Genomic DNA, 14,090 nt, shown 5'->3' on the forward strand with positions numbered 1-14,090 from the left:
GCTTGACCAACACTTCAAACTGTAGGATAGATAATAATTGCGCAGTTACAACAAATAAGTGGTTTGAAAACATGTCTTTATGAAAACTCTGTTTCTTTGTTTGATTTTATCTTAGTTTTGTGTACCTTATTAACTTTTTTAGACTCATGTTGTATCCACTAAAGAAATGGTCATCTTTTTGTGACTTCTTACTGTCTTTTTCCTCCATCCTATGAACCCCTAACTGGAAACAAACAGGATGTGAAATAGGAAGATTTTTTTTTTTCTTCATTAATGTTGTCTTGCCGCTTCATGGCCTTGGGTGTATGCTTCTGCTGTGGGTTGTAGGTTGTTTTTTTTTTTTAATCTGGCTCCCTAAAGAAATGAGACTTAAAGTTGCACTCTCCTTTTATTACTGTCTCTAAGCACCTTTAAATAATTTTTTAACCTGTTGGTCAGTTTCAGCCACCTTTAGTATGGAATGTGTGTCTCAAAGGTGCCACAGGGTTCATAAACTGAATCTCTTGATAAGAAGATCCGGGTTTTGATCTCACTGAGTGAAGGGCTACAGCATGGGGTTTTCCCCGCTTACTAAATATCGCTTACTGAATATCACTTACTAAATATCAGAGTGCACACTGACTGGGAGATGCTGAAGGATTTCATAAATTCTGGTGCTTGTTCTTCTGATTTAAGTACCTCTGTGTTACTGTAGTAGAACTGTGTTTTACTGGGCAGTTGGTTGCTTGTATAAAAAACAAAGTCCTTTTGTCATGTTAAATGAGTTGTGGAATCAACTGATAGGTGACAGAATAGTGTGATCTATGCTACCTTTTGGGAATTGTCTCTTTAATGTATCTGCATTCTAAATCCATTATCATTAACTCAAAATTTAGAGATTCTCACATTTTTACATAGTCTGTACGTTCAGTTAAACCTTTTATAAATTGAAACAATTAAATCAACTGAAGCCTCCTAGAAGCTGTAAATGAAGAACATGGTTAGTTTCTTTTATGAATGTAATATAACATGTCCCATGATCCAGTACCACAACTGGATTTTCCAAGCAATTTCACTAATATTTGGATGAGTCAGAGCTCCAGATGCAATCTTGGCTTTTTTGAGGGAGTCAGTCCAAAGAAGGAGGAAAATAGATTCCAAAAGCAAGCAATTTACATACTGTAAGCATGTGCTAAAGTTTGTTTTGGAAATGCCCTCAGCCACCTGGGATTGTAGATTTGGATTAAGTGAGTTAACCCATTGCCAAGGGACACTGCATATATATTAATGATCAAAGATTCTACATGATTTTCCAAAAGGTGTATCTTTAGTCTATAGTTCAACAATATTAGGACACTGTTTCAAAATAAAAACAATAAGCTTTATTTATGGTCAGCATATTTAGATGTACAATTCTTGTGGTGTTTGACTTGATGATCTGAACAGATTAACAATTTTAAGAATAGGAAGATGTCTTGGCCACAAGTCAGTATCTTCTGCTTTGATGATAATTCATTTGCTGTGTAACAAACTCTGTGAGCAGATCCTGCCTAATTTTGAAGTTGCATGTAAAAATAAACCCAACTCAATTCTGTAATAACCTGACTATGAGTTTAGGGGGGGTTGTGTCTCTTGATTTTTCATTATTTCACAAAATAGTATTAAATATGACCCATTTAAATTGTTGTGCAGAAGGACTGTAAATGTTCCAGAAGTGACAAAGGGTATCTGAAAGGATGATTGTTTTTTCCCTAACTTGGAATTCTAAGATTTAATCTCAGTAGTCTTTATTTCTTCATCTGCAGAGATGGAGCAAAACGTGTAAGTATCACAAAGCTGACAGCTTAACATGTTAAGACAAGAATGGTCCAGTACCAAGTAACATATTAAAATATCTAGGTGTGGATTTTTTTTTTTTTAATCAACTGGGTCTGAGGTGAAATGGTTCACTAAATCGAGTTAGTTCTGAGTTTTTTCTTCTGTATCTTTGTGAGTGATTCTTTGTGATGAACAGTGTTACCAACTTCATTTCTCTGTGATTTTTGATGTCTTACTTGGTACATTCATGTAATTTTTATCATGTTTTCACTTTCACCTTTTTGCCTCCTTTTCTCTGTTTGTTTACAGTCTGCCACATTTATACTAATTCCAAAGTATCTGTATTTTCAAATTTTTTTTTTTGTTTGCTACGAGTATATACACACACGCATGCAGCTGTGGTCCCAGCAGCGTCGCTCCCAAACATTTCATCTACATTATTTTTCTATTTGATTTGCTCTCCTTTTGACAGTGCCTTTGCCTACAGACACTATTACCTTCTTAAACAATTTGTCAGTATGACAATAGAAGGAATGTAAAGCTTGTCTCCTTACAGAACTCATGTTTGTGAGTAGTTCTTTTGTTTGATATAAACTGAGGTTTAACTATAGATTTCTTTTTCCTCTTTTTCTAGATTTGCATGGCAATACTTAGGACATACATTAGTATCAAAGAATCAGGCCTTCTAAAACGTGCAGGTATGATGTAATAGTAGCTTTTGATGTATCTTTGATACTTAGCTTATTTAAAGCAAATACGATAATCTGTCAGGAGAGAAAAGGGTGCCACTTCAGCAGTGAATACGAAGTTCTGATTTCAAAGGAATATCATCCAATCCATGTGTTTTCATGTTCCAATTTCCTGTTAAGGCTAGGTATTCAGATATGCAGTTATCTCAGGAGGTTGTTATAAATCTTACTTCCACGGAAAATGAACCTGGCCCAAATGGAACTGGGCTTGAGAATAGAAATTAGTAACTGGGGCAGGAGGAAAGTTTAACAGAACCAAAATTTTGTTCAGACACTTTTGAACACCCTGGCCGAACATCACAAATCCAAACCCTTTAGAATTAAGCTCTTAAAATGAAGTGCTCTTATGGCACCTGAACAGCTTTGGTTTAGTCCTTTGACATTACCATATATGCAAACAATTACAATCAACTACAGTCCCTAAAATGTGTCAATGCAGATCCATCTGAGCTTTTGAGTTCAGAAAGGGCTACATTTTACTCTGGGCAGTCATTCCTTTTGTACGTGTCCTGAGCAGTCTGAAGTTTTTGAAAGCTTATTAGAGGGTAGTACAATGTGCACGCAGGATCCCATTGCACCCTGTGCAGTAATGTTCCCATGCTGGCATACTGAGCATTGTAATGCAGGTGACACTGGGTAAGACAGACCATCCACCATGGTAACGCTGCACTGCACTTCCTAGAGCTTCATGTCTGGAAAAGTCTTACTACCTTGATGCGCTTACCAAATCTAACCTGGTTTTGTGCATTTTTCTTGTGCTGCACCAAATCAGCTAAGCTTTCTTGAAACCCACAGAACTTACGGTGTTCAGCTCAATGACATGAGATATTTCAGAATTCTGGGTCTAGTAAGGTTAACACTGTATTCAAACTGGATCCTTTCACCCATTTTTCTCCATATTCCTGTCCCATAATGTCCTGGATAATTAAGGGTTGTTAGACTGCATTTAAAATTTAAGGAAATAACTTGTTTAAATGGTTAGCATCAGTTAGCCCAAAGTAAAATTATTTTAATTGCTTTTTCAGTCCGAATATTTGTGAAATATTACAGAGAAGTTACTCCTGGTATAGATTTTGATTCTCAAGTGCTGAATGATCTTCTTATTTCTTTGCTCAAGAACTGTTTGTTGCGGGAAGTATTTCAGATATTGAATGTAACTGTACGAATCAACACACTGGTAGGTGACCTTGTAATATTTTTAAAATCTTTGATCCATAGTTTCTTGGTTTTTTGAGTACTATGCCAGTTGTAGTAGTAAGTTGGGTTTTTTTACTTTGGTACTTAAATCTTGGGGGAAAGAAAATAACAGAGTTGCAAAACTTACTGTGCTTTTTTTGTCTAAATTAGCCAGCTGTAGATGTTCTTCTGAAAGTCTTTGAGCATGTGGCTTCTTTGAATATAAGAGATGCTGTGCCTACATTACTCGATACCTTTTGTAAGGTATGAGTTTGATTGTACTACTGCTACTTGTTGGAATTTCTGAAATACCTTGTCTCTTTTAAAACTCAAACATATCACTTTAATATTATTTCAGTAGTATTTTTTAAAGTTATATTGTGGCTAGCTGAATTTGTGGTAGGGGTTTCCATTTATCCGTTATTTTTTGACTGTGACATGTTTTTCCCATGGTTGTTTGTCACTTGCTTCTGGAAATATGTAAGTGATCACTATTTTTTGTATGCTTACTCTTCTTCCTGCTGTTTGATATTACAGCTTATTGATGCTGGTATGTTCCTTGAGTTTGAACATTTTGACTATATCATTAAGTTCCTTCACCAATTGCAAGTTTCCAGTCAGGAAGTAAATATTGTTTTGAACATAAAATCCAGGTATGTCTTTAAGGAGCTATTTTATAATTGTATCTGTCTAGTTCCTTCTTCAGGTTCTATTTTTATAAATTTATGTAAAATTTTTAAAAGGCAATGAGAAAATGAAAATTTAGTGTTTTGGATGAAAATACTATATATCATGCCTAATTGTATTTTAAAGTGCTGTCAATTTACTGTGCTTCAAAGATTGTTAAGTCAAAACTTAGATTCTGACCGCAGTTATGATTAGTTTTTTCCATATTGATCATCATTGTACAATCTGTTCCTGGCTGTGTTACGAGTTTATATAACTGTGGTCAAATTAGAAACATCATGGTTTGATAGATCATTTAGGCCTGCATAAGCAGACAGTACTTCGGCAATAAACAGCCCTTCTAGGCAATAAGAGGATTAGTTATAATCTGAAGTAGTTTTCTAGTTTCATTTGCTGTGCTACTGCATTAACATTTGTGACAACACAACTAGGGAGGAAGGTCATTTTTAAGTACTGCTTGATTATGCTGGGTAAAATGTGAAATGACAGCCCAAATCTGTTCCAAAACTACTGATGTCTCCCCATCACTTGCACAAGATTGTGATCCTTTTTTTTTTTTTTTTTAATATATCATCTGCATCATATATGCACACACAAGTTGAGAAACTAAATTTGTGATTCATAAAGCAACCTTTGATTATTAGAGGAAACCAAATATACAGCATCTACTGTGTGGAAACAAGCCATCACTGTTTCAAGTGAAAGCACTGTAGAAATTATTTACTGCTTTTCATACTTTTCCAATATAGTACCTTTCAGCCACGAATCTCAGTGTTTTACCAGTGCAATTTACCACACATGTTGGAGGTAATTTTTACCATTGTTTCAGTGGCAGCATCAGAATAAAGCATTATGCTCCTAGGTATTTGAAGCCTAATAGCACTTTTTCATGTATTTTTTTTTTCCTTTTATGTCAGAAATACATACAATACAGTTCTGCATTTACTTAATAGATTGCAAGTCTTATTCGTACCTTTTCCATTACATTTCTACTGAGACAAGGGAATATTTTCTGTGAAAACAGCTCTGCTTAATTACTTGCTTAATAGACATACTGACTTCATTTGGCATGATTGTAAATGTCTGTTTTCAGCGTCCAGTTTGCGTAGTGTAAATAGGATCAAAAATCATATCAGTTTTTAGTTCATGTATGATAATTTGTTGATCACCTTCTACTAGTGCATACTTTAGTTCAATAGGATATGTTAAAATTATGTATTAATATTTATTTCTTATGGAAGATTTCAGGAAAGACATTTTGAAAAGAACTGGCTTTTTGACTTCAGCTTGGCAGTGGCTGAAATTCAGGTACAGTATGTGCATTCTTCAAGCCTATTGGAATACTTAAACCATGACTTCTTCTAAACCTACAAGAAATAGCAATTTCTACATCATTTAAAATTAGTGGGCTTTATTATTAAGTATGTTGAGATTATAATAAAATATTTTGCAAAGCCATGTTTGGGAAAGATTAACGTGCAGGGGAAAACTGTCTTTGGCTTTTCTGTGATGTCAGTATTTTAATTTACATACTTGTAGTTTTTATCTTGGGTTTGCATCTAATTCAAAGATTTTATAATTTTAAGCAATTATTTCCCATGCCTTATATTTGTTGGGCTTGTAATTGGTAGTGCTACATCATTCCTCACCAAAAAATTATTTAATATATTATTTAGCAGATAGAATTCATATCTAGTATAAAAAGGCACAATTGTAAAAGACCATAATTGTCAACACTAAGCAGGTATTTTAAAGAATAAGAAAATATTATAAAAAATTCTCTAATTGGACACTTGCATCTTTCATATTCAAGGGCAGATTCCTTGTTATGCACGATTATAATACAGTTTACATATTATCACACTTACTGCACAGATCCTGAGACCAAAATTTAAGAAGGGAAGAACCAGGGCTGATTTTTCACTCGTCTTAACACCAAAGTCATCAAGTGATCTGGCAAGCAAAAGACTAATTCATATAGAGAATAACCATCAATTTGGCATGCATCGTGGGGAAAAAGAAAAAAAAAAAAAAGAAGAAAGAAAAGTAAATACTGGATGAATGCCAGTTCTTAAATAGGATGAATAAGTTATGAGCTTCCCCAATTGGGGTCATGACATAAATGGAAAAAGGATTTTAATTTCTTAAGGGTCAAAAGTGATTAGCAGTCCATGCAAGTTAGGCAACATGTAACTGTGCCATATTGAACATGGAGGTTCTTGGCAGTAGCATTTCATCTGCATCCTTTTTCTTCTTCAAGTCTATCCCAGGTGTATCTCTTGAATTTCAGAATATTTTCTGTTTGCTGTTCTGGAAGCAAATTCGCTTATATTTATCCCTTGCTTTCGTCACAGCATTGCAAGGAAAAAAGTGATTGGACCAAGCTGGGAGCTTTGTATGTTAATGCAAGAACTGGATGTGAACATTTCAATGATCTTCAGAAATTGTCTTTTTGTATTGCTGAAATACTAACCAGAGATTCTGAGACAGATAGACCAGGAGTTCCTTTCTGTGATTTTGCTGATGCAGGTAAAATTAAGATGTAAGAAATGCTTTTTGTTCATCCCTATTCTTGTAGAGTTTTCAAAACAGGTAAAAAACTAAATCTCTGTACTATTTTTCTGAATATTAGTTAATTTTATATGTTACAATGTTCAGAATTTCTTGAGATGCAAATACAATCAGCTAAAATGCTCAATAGAAACCATTTTTAGTAGAACTAAAATCCACAGTGCTTACACCTAAAGAAAGTTCTGAAAGAAGAACATTTGAGCTTTGCAAAATCAAGAAGAGAAACCAAAATTGGTGGTCTTTTAATAAGAATGTCCTATTCTTAGGACAAAGGGAAATCTATTAAAGTATTGTCATGTGAAGTCTCACATTCAATAGCATAAATAAACTGTAGACCTGTAAATACAGCTCTCTATATATTTGTATATTTTAAACCACATTGATCAGGATTACATCATGTATATAATTTCTACCTTTTTTTTAGGGTGTTTTTGTTTTGGGGGGTTTTTTTTAGAATTTCTGCAAGGACTGGGTCCACAAAACACCTTCTAGGTTTTTTTTAGTAGTTCTGGCAGGTTTTCTTACCCCTTTCCTCCCTATGCCCCTTCATTTACATATCTGTATCATTCTTCCTAATAAGTTTGCAGAAATCTGAGGCTCAGTGAAGTGTCAGTGGGATATTAAAGCAGTTTATAATGGATGACTCAGATCATTTCCAACCTGTATTAACTACTAAAACACAATGAATATTTATTCCAGATATGTGACATGACCTTTCTGACCACAGACTTTCATGTTATCAAACAGCTATCACAGCTTCCAGTTGTGACACAGGCAGACGATTTTGGTGGGGCCTTGAACTTAGTCTGTTTCCAAACTGATAGGCACCTCTATCAGTAAAAAATTTTTGAGCGCTCACCCCTGGTTTATTTATTGATTTGTGTAACTAGTGCACTATGTAATACTGATTTATGTACTACTGCACTAATACATTAAGTACATTATAAAACATACACCAAAATATAAATTAAAAGTATGAGATAAAGATGAAATAAACACTACTTTTAAAAATATTTTAAGTTATTTATATTTTTGAATGGTACAAAAAATACTTTCTTCCCACACCTGAATGGATTGTTGTGCTCACACCCCAGTTTGGAGACCACTGCTCTAGAATACCAACAGTGCTTCCAAAGTCGTTGTGTAATATGGTTGGAAAAACTTGTATTTACTCAGTTCTGTAATTGCCAACATTTCTTCATGGTGTCAGAAAATGCAAAGCTTACTTTACAAATAATGATGTTACTAAATTACACCATTACATGTCCAAGCATCTTATGGATGAATTAGACTACTGTGAAGTAGTGTCTGAATAAACTGTAGTTATTTACTTCTGGTGTTTAGACTTGCAAAGTTACTACTTTTAATGGCAAATATTTCAGAACTATATTTAATATTTTCACAATGACCATGTTTTGCAAGTGTGTAATTTCTTTAAAAGTGCATTTACATGTAAAATTAAAAATCTTTTTTTTTCTCTCCAGTAATAAAAAATTCACAACATAATGAAGCAGACAGAATTTTCATTGGGAGGACTGGGATAAGTGTAATGTATTCTTATCACAAAGTACTGCAGTGGATAAAGGTATACTGGACTATAGTAACCTGACTGGAAGAAAAAGAATGAGTCATTTCTTTTCTAGATGTTAAACTGTGTTTCTTTAGCTGAATGAGTGGATGTGCCACCTGCCTCCCCACCATCTTACTACTTCTTAATTGTCCAGCTGGATCAAAGCATTTTATTGTGCCTTTCTGAGCAGTAGTCGTCTATGGAGCCTGTCATAACTTTGTCTTGCAACCTAAAAGCTTGATTGTTCTGGTTCAGCTTTTGACTTCTGAGCTAGGGATGAATCTGGATCAGAAGACGGGTCTTCCTGAGATTCTGGGGCAAGGTGCTGATGGGATTGTTTCCCAGAAATGTCACTTTCTTCCATCTGGCAATACAACTGTATTCTGCATTCAAGTAATACTTAGAAAAGTTTGAGCGGGCCCTTTCCTGCATGGATGCTTCTGAACCTGACCTCAAATGGAATGGATAAGGCCAGGAAGACAGAAGAAAAGCATAGCAAGGCTGCTACTGCACTTGGTGAACTGCTCATTCCCCAGAATGTCACTAGAAGTGCTTTTCTTCCATTGAATCTAGGGTTCTAAGTTCTGTGAATCTTGCAAAGAGTTGGACCTCATAAATAAATACCCTTTCTTTGCTGTCAAATACTACAAAGGGCCAGGGTTAAGAGACTAGGCCTTTCACTGGATGTCTTACACTCTTTAGGCCTCATGCAGTATTGATCATTAGTTTACTGCAGCAAGATCTGTTTCAATGTTAAATTTGTCTTTTTCTTCCTGGAAGGAAGCAATGTAGACCAAGCTAGATCTCCTATAAAATTCAACGTGACCAGAGACAACATAAGAAATAATACATTCCAACATCATGGGTAGTTTATATTTTGGCCAGTGATCACGTTCTGAACTTCCCTTTGTGTCAATGGGCCTGATCCTTACAACTAATAATTATGCTCTACTGGGATGTTCCTCATCCCATACAAGATGATTCCAGCATGTGTTTTTATGAAGAAAAGCAAATGCTCTCCTTGTCCCCTTTTGTCTCTTGGGTTTTTTTGTGAATTATCATCAAGGAACCCTTTCTAGTTTACATCAAAGGATTAAAATATCTTTTGTACTATTATCTCTAGGGGATGACCTTCAGGAATTCTGTTTTGTCAAACCTGTGCACTGCTCAGTCTGTTTTCAGGGTCAACCCAAGTCCCAGGAGATACTTGATAGAGGTGCTTAGTCTAGAGGCAGTACACCCATTTTGATGAATCATTAATTTTGCAGCATCAGCTTGTTGAGTTGAATGGTCTTTATTGGGTCCCTATCAAGCTGCAGCACAGTGTCATACTGTTTAGGGGGAAAGGGAAGGAGAAGGGGTCTTTGCATTAGCACTTTTGTAGTACTGCACTAGAACTTTTCTAAGCATTTTTGTTCCATAAAACTCAGAAGTTAGAACAGTTAAGATATTTCTGGCCATAGAAGAGGTAGTCTAAATTTTTGGCGTTGAGGAATGGTCAGTGTTCACATGCCCATCAAAAAGCTTGGTTTGGCATGGGTTTTAGCTGTTTCCCAGATCCATCTTAAGGGAGATCCTGGTATTTGGGTTGCAGGACCTCTGATGCTCCAAGGAGGTTCATCTTCATGTCCTAATTTCAGAGGTGCAAGGTGTCAAAAGCATGTGTAGTGTTTCTCCTGTATAACAGGACTTACTAAAAGTAGACAGTTCTTACGATACTATGATTTTTTTTCATGTCTAGAGCAAAAGATCATTGCTTCCTTGAGAACGTTGTGTTAGGTATCAAACCCACCTCTCAACAGACTGTTCACGAAGATCCTCAGATAGCTTTGTTGACAGCCTGGGTTGACCACATGGGAGTGTGAATGAGGCTGTGCTCTCAATGATTTTTATCAGAATTGACATCCCAAATTGATCTCTCTAACCAGTTTCATTCCATTATATGTATCAAATATGTCCCTAATCCTGTGGTTATGGGCTAGTATCTGCTTGATCCCATCTCCTGTTTCTTTCAAAAAGTGGTCCAGAAAATAAGATAGTGATGGACTAGTTCTTCCTGTTGTAATTTAGGCCTTCCAAGTAATTTTGGCCTTAGGATATGCCCTGTGCCATTTTATGAATATGTTAGACTGCCTAAAGCTCTAGATGCGCTATTCAGATCACTTTCCTTTTGTGAACATCAAACCTCTGTGTCATATAGCTTTGATGCTTGGTGGCTCTCTGCGATAAAATATGTATGCTCCTTGGTCCTGAAGAGAATATTCTTTGTAAGAACTAAGCAAAGTTAATAAAACAGATGTACTTTGGAAAAAAACATACAGATTTTAAACACGTGAATAGGTCTTCCATGGTGACAGCTCTTCAGGCAGCACTAGACTATGTTCTGGATATTTACTTGTAGATAATCCTGCAACATTAACACTCCTTTGGCAACTATTTCATCCACTTCCTATTTCAACTATTTTCTATCTTGAAGGACTTTGCTATGGTTTATTTTTACCCAACTTTTTATTAGTTCAGAGCATTGGTCAGAGGTTCTTGTCCAATTATGGATCTCATTCCACAACTGCATTTTAATTGGGTGCCTGCCCTTCATAGATCATTTATGCTTATAGCTGCATGCTTTCCATCTTGCTATAGACTCACTTCTTAGTGGCCTGCCCTTTTGCTAGTAGGATGGAATAGATGCATATCCTCCTTAATTTTGAATTTTGTCTCTGGTTGGCACTTGAAATTTCAAATTTCTATTTTGCTGTCGGAAGTTTCATCCGAGTCTTTCTGGTAGGTATTTTTTCCCTTCAACTACATATATCCACAGTTCTTCACACCTTAAATGTCAACTACAATGATGTAGTTAGTATTCTTTTACGGGTTATGCTGAGATAAATAATTGCAAGTACCTATAGGACTTCAGAAGTCTCCAATTTTGAGCATATGCCAGTCCACAGTATGCATGTGCATATGCATAAAGCATTTTCAAAAAACGAGCTGCTTTTCAGTCAACTTCTGTGTTCTCCTAAACCTCCCTTTTCCTCTACCTTCATGATCCTCGTTCTGCCACCACAATGCATGCACACACATGACCACAATTTTTAATAAGCCACCTCCTCATCGATGCACCCACTAAGCAAGAGCTAAAACATGTCTAGTTTGGAGTTTCATTCATGTTGCTTGACCAGCAAGGAGCAGCCAGACAAGGACAAGTGTTGAATCCTGCCTGTCCTTGCCTTGCTGGGGACATTAATCTGATATCCGACCTTGACTGGACCATCATCTCTTTTTAGATTGGTCAGATCTTAATTATCTGTGAGACTGCTATCTTTCTTCCATCTTTGACTGAAAAGGCCAACCAAAAAGTTGCTAAGAGGAAGCTTCTGTAGGAAACCAGTCTAAATATCAACCTGGAATATGATGATAAAGTTGTTGGTGGTTATATTGTTGGCCAGATAGGCCCAATTTTTTCCAGCTTATTGTCCTGCTGGGTACAGCTATCAATGTTTTTTTTGGCTTATGCTGGAATAATTATTTAAGTTTAAAAATTATGCCTCTGCTGCAAAATGAAAACTCTCTGTATGATGTTTTTAGAATTTTGTAGGCTGTGTAGTGCTGAATAGAATCAAAAGAGTAAAAATATTAATGTACTAGAGTAAGGACATACAAATTATAAATTGTATTAAAAATACTGTATAGGAATATTATATAGTAGAAATAATGTTATGGGGGAATAGTGTGCTGGGAACTGTTCAACAAGGGGGGGTTGCCTACACAGTCAAAAAAACCTTAGTATTCATTAGAAATTTTACTATACTTTTTTTTCCCCCCACGACTCATTTTGGATAACTAAACTGATACCTATAAATCTGTATCACTGAACTAAATCTGCTGTAAATATACTCTGTGTTCACTGATATCATTGCTTTCTCTGACCTTCTCCTTTTCCCTTCTTCCTCTTATGCTAGGGAAGGAAGGTTTTGGATAAATTGCATGAGCTACAGATACATTTTACAGTCTTGAAAGGACTTACAGGTGCAGAGAGGTTAGCATCAAGATGTCAAATTGTTAATAAAGCTGCAGAAATTTTTCTTAAAACTGGAAGTTTGGATGGAGCGACATGGGTATTGAGAGGTAAGCTTGTCTTAAAAAAGTGAGTTTTGACTTAAATTTGAACAGTCCCCTTCTATGACGGATTTCAGATAAAACTTACCAGCTGGTTTATGTTATTAAATAAAGTTAATAATATTGGAACAAAAATAAAATGCGATCCATCTTATTGATCAGTATTCTTCTTGATAAGAAATACTATGACTGATACTAAATTTTTTTCAGAAAAGTTTTCACATTAGTCTGCCATCAACACCATTCTACTCAAAAGCCTACCATCATAAGGGAGGGGTGCAGCTTGGAAAGTGACCCTGTCCCATGTAGATTTCCTTTGAGCCAGGTGACATTCAGTGTCAAAAACTTTTAAGGCTTGGGTCAATCCAGCATTTCTCAATGCAGCATTTCTTTACCCCTCACAGTATCCACATTTAGTAAAATAGCTTTAGAATAGTACCATATTTCTGCAATTAAATAGTGCATAATTACTGGCTTTTTGGAATTCTGATCTGCCGAAAAGAGAAGAAACTCAGAAGTATAAACAAGAATAGAAGGTGTTCTATAAAGTAATATTTGCTATTCAATTTTATATATGTACATAGACACATAGATATTTGTATACACACGTGTTTATATATGTCACTGACCATTTTACTATCGTGATAATGAAAGGGGATATTTACAATATAAAGGTTCAGAGAATCCATCTGAGAAGTATTGGTGATAAGGAACAAATTGCTAATAACTAGAACTGCATTTTCTGTGAAATTCTGAAATTTGTTTTCTGCTGCAGTTTACAGTATATTCTTAATGCCCAAAAGTCTCAGCATCCACCAGTTTCCCTTCATAGAAATAACTCTGCACTGTTCTTTGCCACAGAGTCAGAGTGGACCACAAATGCGCCATTGTGGCCCTGTGATAAAATGGACATCCTTAATCGACATAATCTGTTATGTACACTAGTGCACAAATACTTGAGGAAGAGTTTATACAGGCAGGCGTTTGAAGTTCTGCAGAACTTACCAGGTTTTCAAAATCATTCTGGTAAGTAAAAAAAAAAGGTACTGTGTTAAGAGCTAAAAATTTAACAGATGATTCTGTACTGTTCTTTTGGTTTGTTTTCCAGCTAAAATTCGTTGAAGAAGAAAGACAGTTTTAGACAAGCCCATTTTTTTTCCAAAGAGTATAGTGTCAATTAAAATATGTACTGTACTCTGCAGCTCTTGCCACACACATGCATACGCACATACACATACTTGTGTGCACTCAGTTTATACACCTATTTTCTCTTTCCAATTGGCTTAGTTACACAGGAAAGACCCTCTAAATTTTTATGGATCATACACAGTGTATACAATAAGGTATAACATACAATAGGGATATCATTGGGGCGATTCATTTTATTTAACTGCAGATGAATGAGCTAGCTAACCTAGACTTCT

General features: G+C 35.6%; 1 protein-coding gene across 1 annotated transcript in view; it reads left to right on the plus strand.

The window, feature by feature from the left end:
- Positions 1-14,090, plus strand: part of TOPAZ1 (testis and ovary specific TOPAZ 1) — a 41,865-nt gene that overhangs the window by 22,875 nt on the left and 4,900 nt on the right. Inside the window, exons 9-17 of the mRNA XM_054818468.1 lie at positions 2,432-2,495; positions 3,572-3,723; positions 3,894-3,986; positions 4,260-4,375; positions 5,651-5,717; positions 6,764-6,938; positions 8,465-8,565; positions 12,510-12,675; positions 13,528-13,692. Coding sequence (XP_054674443.1) covers positions 2,432-2,495; positions 3,572-3,723; positions 3,894-3,986; positions 4,260-4,375; positions 5,651-5,717; positions 6,764-6,938; positions 8,465-8,565; positions 12,510-12,675; positions 13,528-13,692 — 1,099 coding nt within the window. The remainder of the gene's footprint in view (positions 1-2,431; positions 2,496-3,571; positions 3,724-3,893; positions 3,987-4,259; positions 4,376-5,650; positions 5,718-6,763; positions 6,939-8,464; positions 8,566-12,509; positions 12,676-13,527; positions 13,693-14,090) is intronic.

This window comes from Grus americana, chromosome 2 (assembly GCF_028858705.1).
Source record: "Grus americana isolate bGruAme1 chromosome 2, bGruAme1.mat, whole genome shotgun sequence".
NCBI classification, from domain to species: domain Eukaryota; kingdom Metazoa; phylum Chordata; class Aves; order Gruiformes; family Gruidae; genus Grus; species Grus americana.